The sequence below is a fragment of the Cryptotermes secundus genome, unplaced genomic scaffold (genome assembly GCF_002891405.2).
Source record: "Cryptotermes secundus unplaced genomic scaffold, Csec_1.0 scaffold197, whole genome shotgun sequence".
In the NCBI taxonomy this organism is placed as follows: Eukaryota; Metazoa; Arthropoda; class Insecta; order Blattodea; family Kalotermitidae; genus Cryptotermes; species Cryptotermes secundus.
This window is the reverse complement of record NW_019744107.1, coordinates 1,355,705-1,371,296: the sequence shown is the minus strand read 5'-3', so window position 1 is coordinate 1,371,296 and position 15,592 is coordinate 1,355,705. Positions and strand designations below refer to the sequence as shown.

General features: G+C 39.4%; 1 protein-coding gene and 1 long non-coding RNA gene across 2 annotated transcripts in view; one reads left to right on the top strand and one right to left on the bottom strand.

Moving 5' to 3' along the window:
* Nucleotides 1-15,592, top strand: part of LOC111874393 (retinal homeobox protein Rx1) — a 117,491-nt gene that overhangs the window by 43,973 nt on the left and 57,926 nt on the right. The window contains exon 2 of the mRNA XM_023869861.2: nucleotides 5,244-5,548. Coding sequence (XP_023725629.2) covers nucleotides 5,244-5,548 — 305 coding nt within the window. The remainder of the gene's footprint in view (nucleotides 1-5,243; nucleotides 5,549-15,592) is intronic.
* The window catches only part of LOC117283086, a 141,909-nt gene that overhangs the window by 113,349 nt on the left and 12,968 nt on the right, over nucleotides 1-15,592 (bottom strand). The gene's annotated exons all lie outside the window — the stretch shown is intronic.

The following is a 15,592-nucleotide window of genomic DNA, read 5'->3' as shown; positions in this document are numbered from 1 at the left end:
GCCTTGGTCTTCCTTGTGTTCTCTTTCCTTCTAGCTTTCCCAACAATATCCTATACGCATTCCTCGTCTCCTCCATTCGTGCTACATGACCTGCCCACCTCATCCTCCTTGACTTGATCATTCTAATTATACTTGGGGAAGAGTACAAGTTATGAAGCTCCTCATTATGCAGTTTCCTCCAACCTCCTGTCACTTCATCCCTCTTCGGTCCAAATATTCTGCTCAACACCCTCTTCTCAAACACCCTCAGTCTATATTCCTCCCTTAATGTCAGAGACCAAGTTTCACACCCATACAGAACCACAAGCAAAGTTATAGTTTTGTATACTCTCATTTTTATGTTTTGGACAACGGACCACTTAGTCTTTACCATGTTAATTTAGTTTCTGTATCGTGTTCATACGGGAAGATTATTTTATTTACATTTTCTTTGAATCAATAAGTAGGAATATCCTAGACGTGTTACTGTCAAAGCCTCTTTTTTTGTGACAGAAGAATGAACAAGGAGAAGGCGAAGATACCTAGGATAGGAGAGGATACAGAACGCACATCACTATCCCTTGCACACGTCCCCTTATCCCCGCTCATGATTTATTTAGATAATGAACTGCCGTGAAATTAATGAAAGCGACAGCCATGGATTCGCTCCCATGACGACAGCAATGGTCAATATAGGAGAAGAAAATGCGCTTAAAACCAAATATACTGCATTTTGCTCTAGAGCTTAGAAGTAAAGAGAATTACGGAATGCACTTAAAAAAAAGATGTTTGACTTAAAAGTGGGTATTAGATAGTCCAAATTTAAAGTCGTGAGGTCGTGGCGGGAGCTTTTATTTAGATCGTGAACTGCTCTGAAATTAATTAATGAGATAGTCATGCCTTCCAAGACCGCCTCTGTGGTCTAGTGATCAGAGTTTCTGGCTACAGATCTCGAGTTTCCGGGTTCGATTCTCAGGGTTATCAGATTTTTTACTGTCTGAGGTTTGTGATTACACTGCGTCACATTCCATAATACGGTGATCTTTCAGGTTCTATTTATCTCCTCTTTGGCTCCGCGAAATACGTGTCCCAGGACTCGTAAATAATTTATTATGTAGTTACGTCAATGTTCAGCTTATTGAAGTTTATTGATGGGATGAGTGCTTCATATCAGTGTAGGGTTAAGGTCAGGAATCTGGAAGGAAAACACTGGGCCACAAACTTTTCTTGAAACCTGTGACTGTCGAGTCACATCACATATGGACTAAGTTTAAGGAAAACCAAACAAGTTAGAAAATGATTTGTGGTTTTCACAGCGGTTAGTATGAAGAATACCGTCTTCATGGATGTGGAACCGTGTAGATCTTTTGTGAACCGGCGTTTCGGAGGAATATATCTCTCCATCTTCAGAGTAGAAAATCGGCGAGGGAGGAAACAGTGTGAACAGATGGCTACAGATTGAGCCACTAGTTAGAAAACGTATGGATGGTGTAACCATTTGGGCCGTTAATTGTCATTGCCTCCAAATTTTCCATTTCTGAAAACTAATACTTGATGCTGTCTTGTAAGCAGCATAAAACGGATGAGACGGACGTTCGGAAAGCATAATAATGGAAGGACATAAATATACCTTTTTATGATCTCGAAAAAAGTAAGACTCAAGAAAATATATATGTTTCATTTTATCAACAACCTTTTATATTAAAATTCTGAAGGCAGAAATTAAAATCATGATAGAAATGCACATTGAAAAGCTTGTAGGATTTCATCGAAACTATCCTGTTTATTTCTCCAGTTTTAACGATAATTTTAATATACCGAGATATTTTAGGATAACTACCCAACCTCGTAACCAATGGGTACCAGGGGCTTTTTACCCGAAGCTAAAGCGGCCGGGGCGTAAAACTGATCACTCACCTCCAGATAGTGCCGAGGTCAAGAAAATATGGATATATACATCCACTCCCTTATACGCCTTCATGATGTAGTGCTTAATTGGTTAAGCACAGGGACAACTTTCTTTACGCGAATAATAACTGATGTGAAAATTCGTACATCTGTTCTGGAGTTGTTAAGTGCAGGCAGAGAAAGAGACCAGGCGAAGGTAATAGGCGCAGTCTTGCAGCTTCGATCTGAAAGAACCCAAAACATTAAACCGCGAGTAAAGACTTGACGCTGAATCGACTAGGAAGGGAATGACTAGCGTTTCATTGATTTAAACATTTCACGTTCTAGCCTATGACGGCAGGCTGCGTGTTGTGTGTCCGTGATTGCTGGTTTGTATGTAAAATACGACAGTTTTCTCGAGGCCAGTAGTTAAAACGCGATTTGTCTTCTGAAGAAAGAAGCAAGAACGAACTGCTTAATGAAACAAATTAAAAGACATGCAGAAATTACTTACTTATTCCAACAGCAGAGAGAGGTCGAGCTAATGATGCAGGGCCGGTCACACGCAAGGCAGCTGCTTAATAACACATACATGCTCTAAGTGGACAATGACAAATTTGTTTCCGTGTGGTGTACTTAATCACCTGCACCTGATTCTGGGAGCCGCGCAACCCCCAAATTGCTGCTACTTGTTTTGACCGATGGTCGCTTCGTGAAAACACAGCACGAACTAATTTATCACCTCTTAATTCCATTAAATTTAGCTTATCTTTCGACACTGAATCTCTCGCGTAAAATTAATTTTTATGGTATAAATCCTCCAGCACTTTACTGCTTTAATGAATATGATTTGTCACAATTCGCTTAACTGCTCAACTTAGAATTCAGTGAATAATGAAGTAATGTAATTATAAAATTGATATAAACGATGTATATATGTAGATTGTTGAAAACAGGTGGGCATTGCTCACATTCACTGTGATGAAATACGCTCTCATAAATTATAAGAAAAAGGCGTTTACACCCTTCAGTGAACATTACAGAAACTAATTTACCAACACAATCTTTACCTCTATTAGTACATGTCATATTCTTTGACAATTTCGATGCTGAATTCAAGTAATATTTAAATGTTATGTTAGTATTGGGGTGGGGCACGTGGTATTGTAGTTGGTTGAGGCACTATATTATAAGCCTGAAGATCGGGAGTTCGAGGTCCAATGAGGTAGATTTTTTCAATTCACCTAATCCTTCCAGCCGCATTATAACAGTGGGATCGACTCAGTCTCTTAACAGAAATGAGTATCAGGAAACTTCCTGGGGGTAAAGGGTAACCGGCGCGTAAGGCTGACAAACTTACCGCCATCTGTAAGTCGATTTTCTAGTGAAAATGTGGCAGCCTCGACGTCTCACAAACCTGTGGGCCTTCATGGCCTGTTACATTTTTACGTTTGAGGTACTGTAGAAATAAGGTTGAATGAGAATTCAGCTGGAAGTCTCATTATCGCTTTCTGTAAACGTGAAAACTTTCGTACTGTTAAGTACTGACTCCTCCCGTATTCCTTTCCAGTCCTACATGCGCCAAGGCCGAAGTTTACTGTCAGTTTCCATGAATTATAAACACAAATAATTAATAGCAAACTGTCTCCTTTATAACAGCATACTACACTTCGCTTATCCACACCAATACTCACAGAATAGACAAAATAACTGAAGCAAAAGACCGAAAGATCTTTCATGAACAACTACAAAACTTATGTTGACGAAACTTTCTAACACAAGGCCATTTGTTGCTATGGTAACCTGAAACTGCGTACTTGCAATGGTAAATCTCACGCTTACAAAACTTTGTACATATTCATAAACTGCGAAGAGAGAGAGAGGTAGGAGAGAATAGTAGAAAATTAGGTAAAATCATGGAGTAGTGAGAGGCACCTTATTTCGGACAGAAATGAGAGCTTCAATTGTGTCCCCAGGCTTCGTCGGCTCGTCTCTCTGATATGGACATTAGAAAGTGAAGACTTATTCAACTACTTACTTGAGACAAAACCACGGGATTTTCATTTTATGAATTAGCGGCGAATGGCGTAAATTTGAAAGGATAATTTGGTGTCCTCCTCGGCAGAGTGAGGAATTAATGTTGATAAACCAATTCCAGAACGGTGCACGATAAAAAAGAAGTAGCGACATAGAAATTGGAAACCATCCAGAAGTTTGCTTGAATCCGGAGGTAAACCAAGAAGACTTTGATGTTACAGCCATTCGTAGAATCTTTCTTACACATACTGACGTCTAGCTTGGAGTGAGACAAACAAGAAAATATAGAAGTCCCGGTGTTTCCCTAATTTGTGTGCTGTTACTTTATTGATAGATTATAGTACATGTCATGGTTATTACATTATACTGGTTAGTGACGATTGGAATATATATATATGTATATTGTCGCGTATCGGGCGTATAACGCGACAAATAACTTCACGAGGTATTTGGTGTAGCGAATTTTATTTCACATTCGCTCTTACAATCACCCAAATTACAGATTTACGATTACTGCTATCTGCAGTATCACAATTAGTACACTCCAAATGCCACAATACAACTGACTAGTTGCTGGCTAACGCGGAACTAACTCGCAGGTAGCTCGAGGACTCACTCTGAGTATCTCCAGGACTCACCGACTGACTGTGAATAGCCTTCGCTGCTCCTTATGTAGCCTTGATCGGACGATTGTCGTCTAGTGCCGTGTTGCTAGCCACGCTGTCCGGAGTTGTTGACTGCTGCCTAGCAACCGCGATATCCCTCGGTGACGTCACCGCTGTTGATTCGCTTTGCATAGCTTCGAGGTCGCGGGGACTCGGCTGACGTCGGCTCCGCTCGGCTCACTTCGGCTCCGCTCGTGACATCACCGCGCGTTGCGCATTGCATAGCTACCAGGATGCGGGGTGATTACTCGCCTATTACGCGAGCGCTACGTTACAGCTACGTGCAGCTGGGGAGGTAGGGGTCAACATGTCACAATATACATTTTATTATTCAACAACGACGAAAACACATTTGATATTTTATAAATGAATATTTGATGGCAGGCAGTGCAATGGTTTAGCGTGATTGATACACCTAAGGATGTCAGAATGATGCCGAAACATGTAGTGTGAAGTGAGAAGTGAAATTGTATGCACTAAAAGACGTTAAATGTATACAGTGCAACAGGACCCTAAAATACATTCGTCGGTATATAATATTTTCGAGAGTTTAATTCGAGCACATAGTTTTTATTAATAATCACTACACATTATATTCTCCCTAGCTTGCCTTTTCACTTAACCCGCATTTTCGCCACAGTTCATAGAAATTATACAGCTGTATACATTTGACAGGTGAGAACAGCAATTCGAACGACGGTCTCCAGGACGTACGGTGTCAACATCACGACAAGAGTTGCAGTGAGGACGAAGCTGCGAGCCCTGGGGTACCTACCAGTATGACCACCACCACAGGTGAGGGTGGCGGGGGCAGCGGGAGTAGCGACGCGAGTAAGAAGAAACATCGACGGAATCGTACCACCTTCACAACGTACCAGCTGCACGAGTTGGAGAGGGCTTTCGAGAAATCGCATTATCCGGATGTGTACAGTCGAGAGGAACTCGCCATGAAGGTGAACCTGCCCGAGGTGCGCGTACAGGTAGGACTCGTCGAATGTACCATTAGGTTTGTCATTTAAGGTAGGATATTTACGTAATTATAGGCACATCTGCAGACAGAACGAGCGTGATCTGTAGGAGCCAATTTTAGATTGACTTCCTTAAGTACTGAAAAAACGTACGTTGCAGGCTTCCAGTCCGACACTTGCTCTGTTATATAAGATTACAGAAGTAGGTACTCAAATGTGTGATGTGAGGTCCTAAGTATTGGGGCGAGTAGAGACTTGGCATAATTGCATATGGTACATGAACAAATTTACAGTTACGATTTGTAATGTGTAAGACATACCAGTAAGTTACATGTACTCAAAGACGTGTCAGTAAGTTTATAATTTCAACACGTACTTGTGTGTCAGTAAGAACAGTATACAATTATAAAAGACAAGTCCGTCCAGTGTGACTATTTCAGTTTTCTCACTTTATGATTCACTAGCCTTACATGTTTCGATATATTTGGATCATCTTCAGAGGCACCGAACACTTTTTAGAAATCACTATCACAGCAGTTGTCATATCAATTACACATGTATTGCCAAGTACACAATGTTCCATCTATCAGTCACAGCAGTCTTTCTGGTTGTAGAAATATTTAACATTTTTAGATGGAACATTGTGTACTTGGCAATACATGTGTAATTGATATGACAGCTGTTGTGATAGTGGTTTCTAAAAAGTGTTCGGTGCCTCTGAAGATGATCCAAACGGATCGAAACATGTAAGGCTAGTGAATCATAAAGTGAGAAAACTGAAATAGTCACACTGGACGGACTTGTCTTTTATAATTGTAACTGTTAGTGTGACGGACCAAAAATGAAACAAATCAAATTAAGAACAGTATAGTTAAAACTCCTCACGTATAATGTAATGTATCAAGCTTACAGTTATAAGTTGTAAAATTCGTTGTAGACTTATCAGTAAAATTACAGTTAGAAATCGTAATGTATGGTGTAAGACATATCAGTAAGTTTATGCTTATAATCAGTCACGTGTACTGTAAGTTGAGTCAATAGAATTCACTACGTCCACTATTGGGTCTGTAACAATATTTTAGCTCAGCCTTCTAGCCTCAAAATATCATCTAATACTGGAAGTCTGCAGTTTGATGATGAAAGATGCAGCAACAAATCTAATGAATTATTGTTCTCCTCATGGGTCTGCCTTGTTCAATGTTGTACCCCTAACTTCACGTAGTCGAGAATCCCTTGAGCAACTAATAATCGCTTGACTTGAATTAAATTCCTCGATTTTAATAGAACTTGGAATTTCAAATCACGTTTACAAGAACCTATTACTGGTCCCTATTGTGAACCAGATATCTTCCCATCTTACTTCTCACAGATCCATTTTCATATGACCCTCACATTCCCATCTGCGTAGGTAGGTCAATAAGTAAGTTACAAATGGATATAGAACTTAAATAAATAAGAGTACTGGTTTTAAAAATGATTTCATTTCTCAACACAATCTCCTTGTACACTGAGGCACTTGTCCCATCCTTTCACAAGCCCCCGAAAACCAGCAGCATAACATTCTTTGGGCTGCTGTCGGAACCAGGCGCGTTCACACGGCATGGCCTACCTCATAATGCATGACAGGTTAGGTTTTCACAAAGTCTGTGCACGATGGGTGCTGCTGAAGACTGTAAAAGAACGCGGTATTAATGAATAACAATTTCACGTTACAGATACACACATGAAAGTAGGAAGAATACTCCGATAGAAGAAGATAGGTGTGACTCGTGTACTGAGATACGACATAAGGATGACAAATCCTGAACAGTTTTAATATTTTTAATATTTAAANATCGAAAAGCACCTGAAGATGACACTTTTGTGCTGAAACATGTAGTGCAAGAGAAAAGAGTAAGGTGAATATATGTATGCACTGTAAGACGGTCAGAATAAATCATGGACATAAATCAGTGCAACAGGACGCTAAAATATAACATCGTAAAAGAAGTTTAAATATACGCCTTGCATAACGTTAAATTCAAATAGAAACAGGAATTTTCTAAAAAAAATAATAATACGTACATTTAGTTCACACGAAAAGAAATACATTCGTCCTAAAATGAAGCAAATGCATTTTAAAATATTTTTCTTTAGGCGTGTATTTGAAAAATACAATGAAAAATCTGTATATTCTTCAACAACAAATATACACCTCCAAATTACCAGAAATATAGACCCACATGTCAGGTTTTGGCACAAATTTCTGTGCAGACCAAGAGCACAAAGTTTCACATAGGAAACAATCACCCATTCAACATATGATCCATTGAGAAGACGAAAGACTTAAGGAACTGTAAAATCTGATCGCGAAGCAAGTACACGGGGTACACAGGGGGGTGCAAATTAGAAAAGAACCCATTCAGAGTCATTACTTTCCATTCGGGACGCATAAAGCCTACTTTCTTACTGCATACACCTCTTATGTCACAGGTCTGTTAACTAATTAACTGCATGGAGCTGAACCCTTCTTGGGAAACAGACAAACTGCGCAGCTACTCAAGAATTTTCCAACATTTTCTGGAACCCTAAGGTTTATTACCGTGTTCACAAGAGCCCTCCAATAACCCCTATCCTGAGCCAGATAAATCCAGTCCATACCACCCCATCCTATCTACGTAAGATCCTAACATAATATTATGCACTTTGTGGTCTTTTTCTTTCTGGTTTCCCCACCAATATCCTATATGTTTTCCTTCTATTCCCCATGCACGTATATACCACAGTTATTTCACTTTTCAATAACTCGTTTCGTAAGTTAAAATTCTATCTATATCAGTTATGTTAAATACATCCTCGAAGATTCCCAGCGCTTCCACATTTGTAGTTGTTGACTCACAGATAGTATTTCATGTACAATCTGTAGACATGTTTGTAACCAGTCTTTATACCAATTTTCACATTCCTGCCTCCAACGGTTTGTATTACCATCCTCAGACCGAAAGGTAAATGAATATTCCCGCGGACTACATATTCATATTCTATATCATACTAACAGTTGCCTTAACAGAATTGCATATTTTATGAAGATCCAGTAATGTACATTACATTTGGATGCCAAAATATATCACTTATATTGCGTCCACCTCACAAATTAGAGGGTGTCTTCCATATGTTCATTATTTATCGTATGAAATTAAGCATTATGGCGTTGAGGTATTCTTCAGTGGCATGAGATATATATTATGCTTTGTAAAATTATGTCAATTTAGTTTATTTAAATTTTGTAGTTTATTTAATGACGCTATGTCTAGCTCAAAAAGGACGGCCTCTGTGGTCTAGTGGTCAGAGTTCCTGGCTACAGATCCAGAGTTCCCGGGTTCGATTCCCGGCCCTATCAGATTTTCTGAGAAGTAATGGGTCTAGAACGGGGTCCACTCAGCCTCGTGAGGATAATTGAGGAGTTACTTGAATGGAAAAATAGCGGTTCCGGTCTATAACACCGAGATTAACGGCCATGGGGATCCGTTGCGCTGACCACGTGACACCCTCTATCCACAAAAGTAGACACTAACTTCGCCGAAAAGTGGCGTTCTCTCGGCCGGTATAGTTCGCTTGCGGACTACAGGCCACAGAGTTTGTTTGTTTGTTATTTTGTCTAGCTCAAAATATACCTTCGAAAGAATGGGTGATTATGCATAAAGAATTGTAAAGGATATGGAAGGAAGAGGTCGAGAGTCATTTTAAGGTACTACTGCAGAATTTGCCTAGAGAGACTTAGGAACACTGCATAAAACCCCAGTCAGTGTATTCGTTATCTGGTCATGATTTGAAACGGGAGTCTCAGGAATACAAGTTACCAAAGTTGCGGTTTGGGACAGCTTGCTCGGTGGAAATTGGTAATTGGTTTAAAAGCTCAAATGGAGGAAAAACATGCGGCATATTGACTTCCTAAGCCTTAAGAAAAGAAAGCAAGTTAAAATGTGTTCTCTACTGTAGTACAACTATAAACTTTGTATTTACTTGGAGAATTATGTCACTGAATCAACCTTCATCAGGTGAATTATAAACTTCAAAATCTTGAAACGTGTACATCTATCATACAAACAAAAAAATCACGTGAGAGAGATCCATTAATTACACGAATATGCTTTTAATCAGGCGACATGGAAAATTGTTTTCATACTTATATGATGTTTTGGAGCAAGATAATACGAAATTCTGTGCTCATGTATCCGCATGAGGATACAGATATTTACATTTTTCTTTAAACCAACGTCACAAGTTTGTGTGCTGGTTCTACTTTCTTTTTAGAAAAGCACAAAACTGTTTCAATTCAATTTATTCCCCAAATTCGCTTTATTGTGTGACAAAATGTCAAGTTTTTAAGCCGGGTTGAGCGTGATGCGTAGGGCACAGACAGCAACAAGCCCCTGACTAATGAGACAATCGGATTACTGGAATTCACTTGCTCCTCTGGGAACCAGCCGGATGCGGGAACCGAAATCTCTTCCCCAGCCCGCCACATTTGTGCAGTACGCCACACAAGTCAACAGACATCTTGTGCCAGCCGGCTCTAGCAATAGTAAGCATATCACGTGACATATCACAGTCTGTCAAACCGCTCCTCCTGTTACCTCTGATACACAACCAAACGAGGCAGCAAGCAGGCCTACATATTCAAACAACTTATTCGATTTACGAGAGAGGAACTCTATAAATTACATTCCAAGTGGTAGGATAGGAAGGTGGTGGACCTGGCAGTATTTTCTACTAGTACGCCAAATTATCATATATATCACAGGAGAACTGTATTCGATTCCACTTTGGAATAACTGCAAGAATTAAAGAAATAGGAAACGTTCACAGGATCGCCTGCCTTATAACTTTTTACTGTTGTATCCTGATTAAAGCGGTGGTTATAATTCACTATCTGATGTGTTAACGACATTATTATTATTTAAATTATAGCAGTTGACTCTCTTTTTTTTTTTTGTTGTCTTTCTTTCCTCCTGCCAAATTTGAAATTGTTCTTTGGACCCTTATGTTAGAAAATAAATAAACAAGTAATTTTGAATGTATTAATCATTTTCGAAGTAGCTCTATGAGGAAACGTGTGTAAATATGCAAGCTAGGTTAATTCCCCATTTAATTAAATATTATTCTTAGATCTGCAGCTGATCCTTCCTTCGTTTACTGACCACTTAAAATCGAAGTTTTATGAACTACTAAAATCAAAGAATGTTTCATCTGTTGTGAATTCAGTAACATGGAATGTCCTTCCCTCGATACATGCCTATATCCTTCCAAATACTATATTCAATTATTGCATGCAAACCGGTGTAGAGGACAATGGAAATTTATCATATTGTGACGTGCCGCCCAAAAGCCGGAATGGATGAGGAGATCAGAGTTGATTTCCTTGACAACGAGCAACGTTCCCGCGACAACAGATAGGAATCAGGACGCATTCATTGCTATACAGAAGCTAGCAATATCCAAGTAACGAATTGTCCGTTGCGTAACAGCGGGCGGGATTAACCCCTCAACAAGGTGTTCCCTATTCAGTCCGAGGGCAAGTTACAACTGTCCAACGTCGGCCAGAGACCAGCAGAGTTTGTATTCGACTTCAGTTCTTATCCGACTAGAGCAGAAGTGTTGTAGCATTGAAGAAGAAACGTCTAAAGGACGTTATAAGTGGAGACTAGCTGTAAGTGTGGGTGTAAAAATGACTATCCAATCAAGGTATTCGTTCAGATCCGAGAACCCACACAATTTCTTGCCACGTTGCCTAGTAACCACGAGACAATATATTTAATATTACTGTTTGTTGCACTTTTATTCAATAACTTCTACGTTCCTCGCTCGAATTTTGTACTAAACGTCATTCTCGATTATTGGAGAGTGCCAATATGTTACCGAAGTGTTCCCTTAATATTACAGGTTCAGACGAAACGCAAACAATGGTAGTTATTTTTCAATGTCATTGCAACTGCCGTGGGATGATTCGCATATATATCATGACTGATCAGTACCGGTGCTTAAACCTCATCACCCTATCAAGTAACACGCTCTTAATTAAAAGGGTCTTTAGCGAAAAACATTAATTCAATTTATTTTCCTGTCTGCACTGGCTTAGTCATCGCAAGAACCGGATAAGAGTTCAAATGAAATGCATGTAATATCGACTCTTGCCTCACGGAAATGGCTGATTGTGCGACACTAGCGCGTGTAGCGGCGGCGCACGCGAACAGAATGTCACGTGACTCATAGCAGTGTAAATGCCAGTTAAGATTCATTTTATATTCGTGTTAGAATTATTTAGCCTATCTTACTGACGACCAGTATAATCTGATTAAACCTTCTGTCTTCCCACCGATTTTTTTAAATATACATATTTCTATGAAGACCGTAATGATAGCAGGATTATCATCTGTTCGCGTTTCTTGAAGTTCATACGCAATAGAATCACGTTCTGTTTATTACTGCAGTACTTCACAGCAATTTATTCAGTTCCCCTTTGCCTATGTAAACACGCGACTCCTCTGTATTCCAGAGACAGGGTGCTGTTGCAGCAATACGGGCCCTGATCGAAAGGCCTCACTCATGAAATCTAAAGCAGTAACTACTCTTATGGTAGCAGAATCGAAAGTTTCAACAGACTTAACACCAAACATGGATACTGATCATGATTCTGAGCTAGTTCCATCCAATTGACCACAATATACTTTTTTTTAAGATTCATCTTAATGGTGTATACCCATCTGCGGGAAACTCTTCCAAAGGAATCTTACATCCGATCTCCAACGTATCGAAGCTTCGTAGATGTCACTATGGTAATAATATTAAATGATCTGTCGATATAAAAATTTAGGACTTCCGGTCATATAGCCCGTAAAAAAAATTCTTTTCATTTTTCTTGTGCCCCGCGGTAGCTTAGTTGGTTGAGGCACTATGCTACAAGCCGGAAGATCGCGGGTTCAAGTCCCGATGAGGTCGTTGGATTTTTTTTCAATTGACCTAATCCTTCCAGCCGCACTATGGCCCTGGATTCGACTCAGCCTCTAACAGAAATGAGTATCAGGAATATTCTTGGAATATCCTTGGGTGTAAAGGGCGGCCGGCGCGTAGGACTGACAACTTTGCCTCCATCGGTGAAACGAATGTCCCGAAATTTTTTTTTTGTCTTGTGCCCAGTTATTTTCTTGGGCATTTTTTTTTCAAAGACTTCGTACTCATTATCGTTCCTCAGAGCAACAGGCCAAGTTTCACACCTATAGAAAACTGAACGGAAAATTTAGAAAGGAGTGTGGCAAATTTCGTAAGTTTTATCGATTCCTTGAAATTCATTATTTCTATCTCTCATATGGTACTATATAACTGCTTATGAAAAGTTTCCACCCAGTTGATCCAAGAATCACAACTCTGTATCAAACACTGATAAGTAATTTAAGATTTTTTATAATATTTTCTGAAATACTGACTTACTTACTTACTCATGGAGCTGAGCCCTTCTGGAGGAGCTGTCAATTCTGCAGCTACTCAAGAATTTCCCAGTATTTTATGGAACCTGAAGGTTCGTTACCGTGTTCACAAGAGCCAGAAGAATCCAATCAATACCATCCCATCCTGTCTCTCTAACATCCATTTTAATATTGTCCACCCACCTACGCCTTGGTCTTCCCAGTTGTCTCTTTCCTTCCGGCTTTCCCAAAATATCCTATACGCATTCCTCGTCTCCTCTATTCGTGCTACATGCCCTGCCCACCTCATCCTCCTTGACTTGATCATTCTAATTATACTTGGGGATAGTACAAGTTATGAAGCTCCTCAGAAATACTGACATAATGTGAAAGAATGTAACCTTAGAATCTAAGGTAGATATCATAACTAAACTGCTTCAATATATGCATATTTTTAAATATGTTTTAATGTATAAGTTTAAATGACAGTATCTATACCTTAATTATTTTTTGGTTTCAGAACTTACTGTGCATATCAAAATGTTCTAGGTGACCTAAAATCTTAGTGTTCGGTTTAGAGTCATTGTAGATTAATTATCTTCTTCTTCCGCCACTTAGCTCCTCCAGCTGACACGTCTATCCAAATAATATTTAAAAAACTCAGATCTTACACAAAACTCACTGCGGCTCCGTAAGAAAGATTAACAAAGCAGTACCTTTAAAGAAATAATCACTGTTTCCATGGAAAAGGGAACGAGCTGTGGAAAGGTCGGTAGCCGAAATGTCGGTTGCCAAGATCGGAAGTGTCTGGTGCGTTGGCGTATAATTGCCATTGTGCTTAAGACAACCAAGTTTTACTCATTCCCTCTCTCTCTTTCTCTGTTGCTCCCACTGTGGAGCATAGGACATCCGTGGAACGCTTTGCTTCACTTCAGTTTCTTAATCCTAAGACACGCGGTAGGGCTCCGTGGACGGGGGATCAGCCTGTCGCAAGGCCGCTACCTACACAAACACAGAATAAACACACGTAGACATCCATGCCTTGAGTGGATTCAAATCCACTTTCCCAGTGTTCGAGCGAAGACTCTTCGTGCCCTAGACCTCGCGGCCACTGTGATCGGCTTTTACGCATTATAATTTATTAATGGTTATACTGTCGCATAGCTACTTGAATCCTTTCAATTATCTCCCGTGATTCCTCTTTTTTGTGTTTTGTTAATAATTTGTTGATTATCTGTACTCTGTTACAGTTGCGAAACATTTCTTTTAACGCATATATCGGTCCTATATTTACCTAAATATATTATATACTGTTCAGTTCTTCCAACTTGATTAAAAAAATATGCGAACAAATAATTAAAAAAGTTTTCCCCTCGGTCATTGCTACGGACTGAATCAGCACAAACAATTCGCACCTCATTAGACCATCACATAAATTAATTGGTAACAAACATTACTTTTCCATCTTCGTACTTTAATTTCCTCTTCGAAACAAGGGAAATAATATTTGTAACACTGATAAATATTTGCAAAATAATAAAGGAACATGTTCAAGGTTACTAAATGACAGGCGATGACATAGGCGGGGAACGTAAGAAGTATGGGAGAAATCAGAAATGCGTACAAAATTTGATCGCACATATGGCAAGAAAATGCCTATTGGAAGACCTGAATATTTGGGGGATGGTATTAATCTAGTTCCTAAATAACAGATTGAATTCTTTTGATCCAAGACAGGGCCAAGTTCTCGACTCCTAACAACACGGTAATGAAAATTTTTGTTCTATAAAATGTCGGAATTTGGCAATTTTGGAAAGGAAACCGCTTCGAAAATGGAGAAGTTAGGTAGGATAATGTTAGGAGAGATATTCAGAAAATTAGATGTGAGGGCGGATGGATATAAATAGCTGAAGAACATAACCAATGACTATTTCCAATACAATTTCTTTCCAGTGGGACTTACAGCCCATTTAGGGGCCCTGACCTCTTATTCTCTTCCGCAATAATATTTCACAGACGGTGGGACGCCTTGATCGCGTGATAATCTCGCACGACCTCTACCTAAACACACGACAACACAAATATAGAATAAACTCATATACACACCAAATATCCATGCCGTAAATGGGATTCGAACCCACGATCCCAGGGTTCGAACTATCGAAACAGTTCATGCCTCAGACCTCACGGCTACTCTAGCCGGCTCTGATACAACGGATTTTTTTAGTCAATATCGAAAACTTCGCTTGTTAATTACGGCATTGTGTTTTCTAAATAAAATATAATAAGATTAAAATGTTAAGAATTGAAGCAGTGTTCAGGAAGGTTCAACTCTGTGAGGAATAACTTTCATGTGAAGTACATGCAGAAATGCCTCAGCGGTAAAAAGAAAATTTTGTTCCCCACACATGGAAAGGACAGCGACAATTTTCCGTCTCGCTCAGACATTGAGGTAATCTAAAGAGATTTTTAAAATTGAGTTTGAAGAATGTTACTTTTTCCTATTGCAAACTCCACGCTTCGATTCCTTTCAAGAAAAAAACCTCAACAGAATCGAATCAATTTTCCTTCTCTTTTGTATGGCAACTTGTGTGTTATAGTGGTTTTCCGAAGG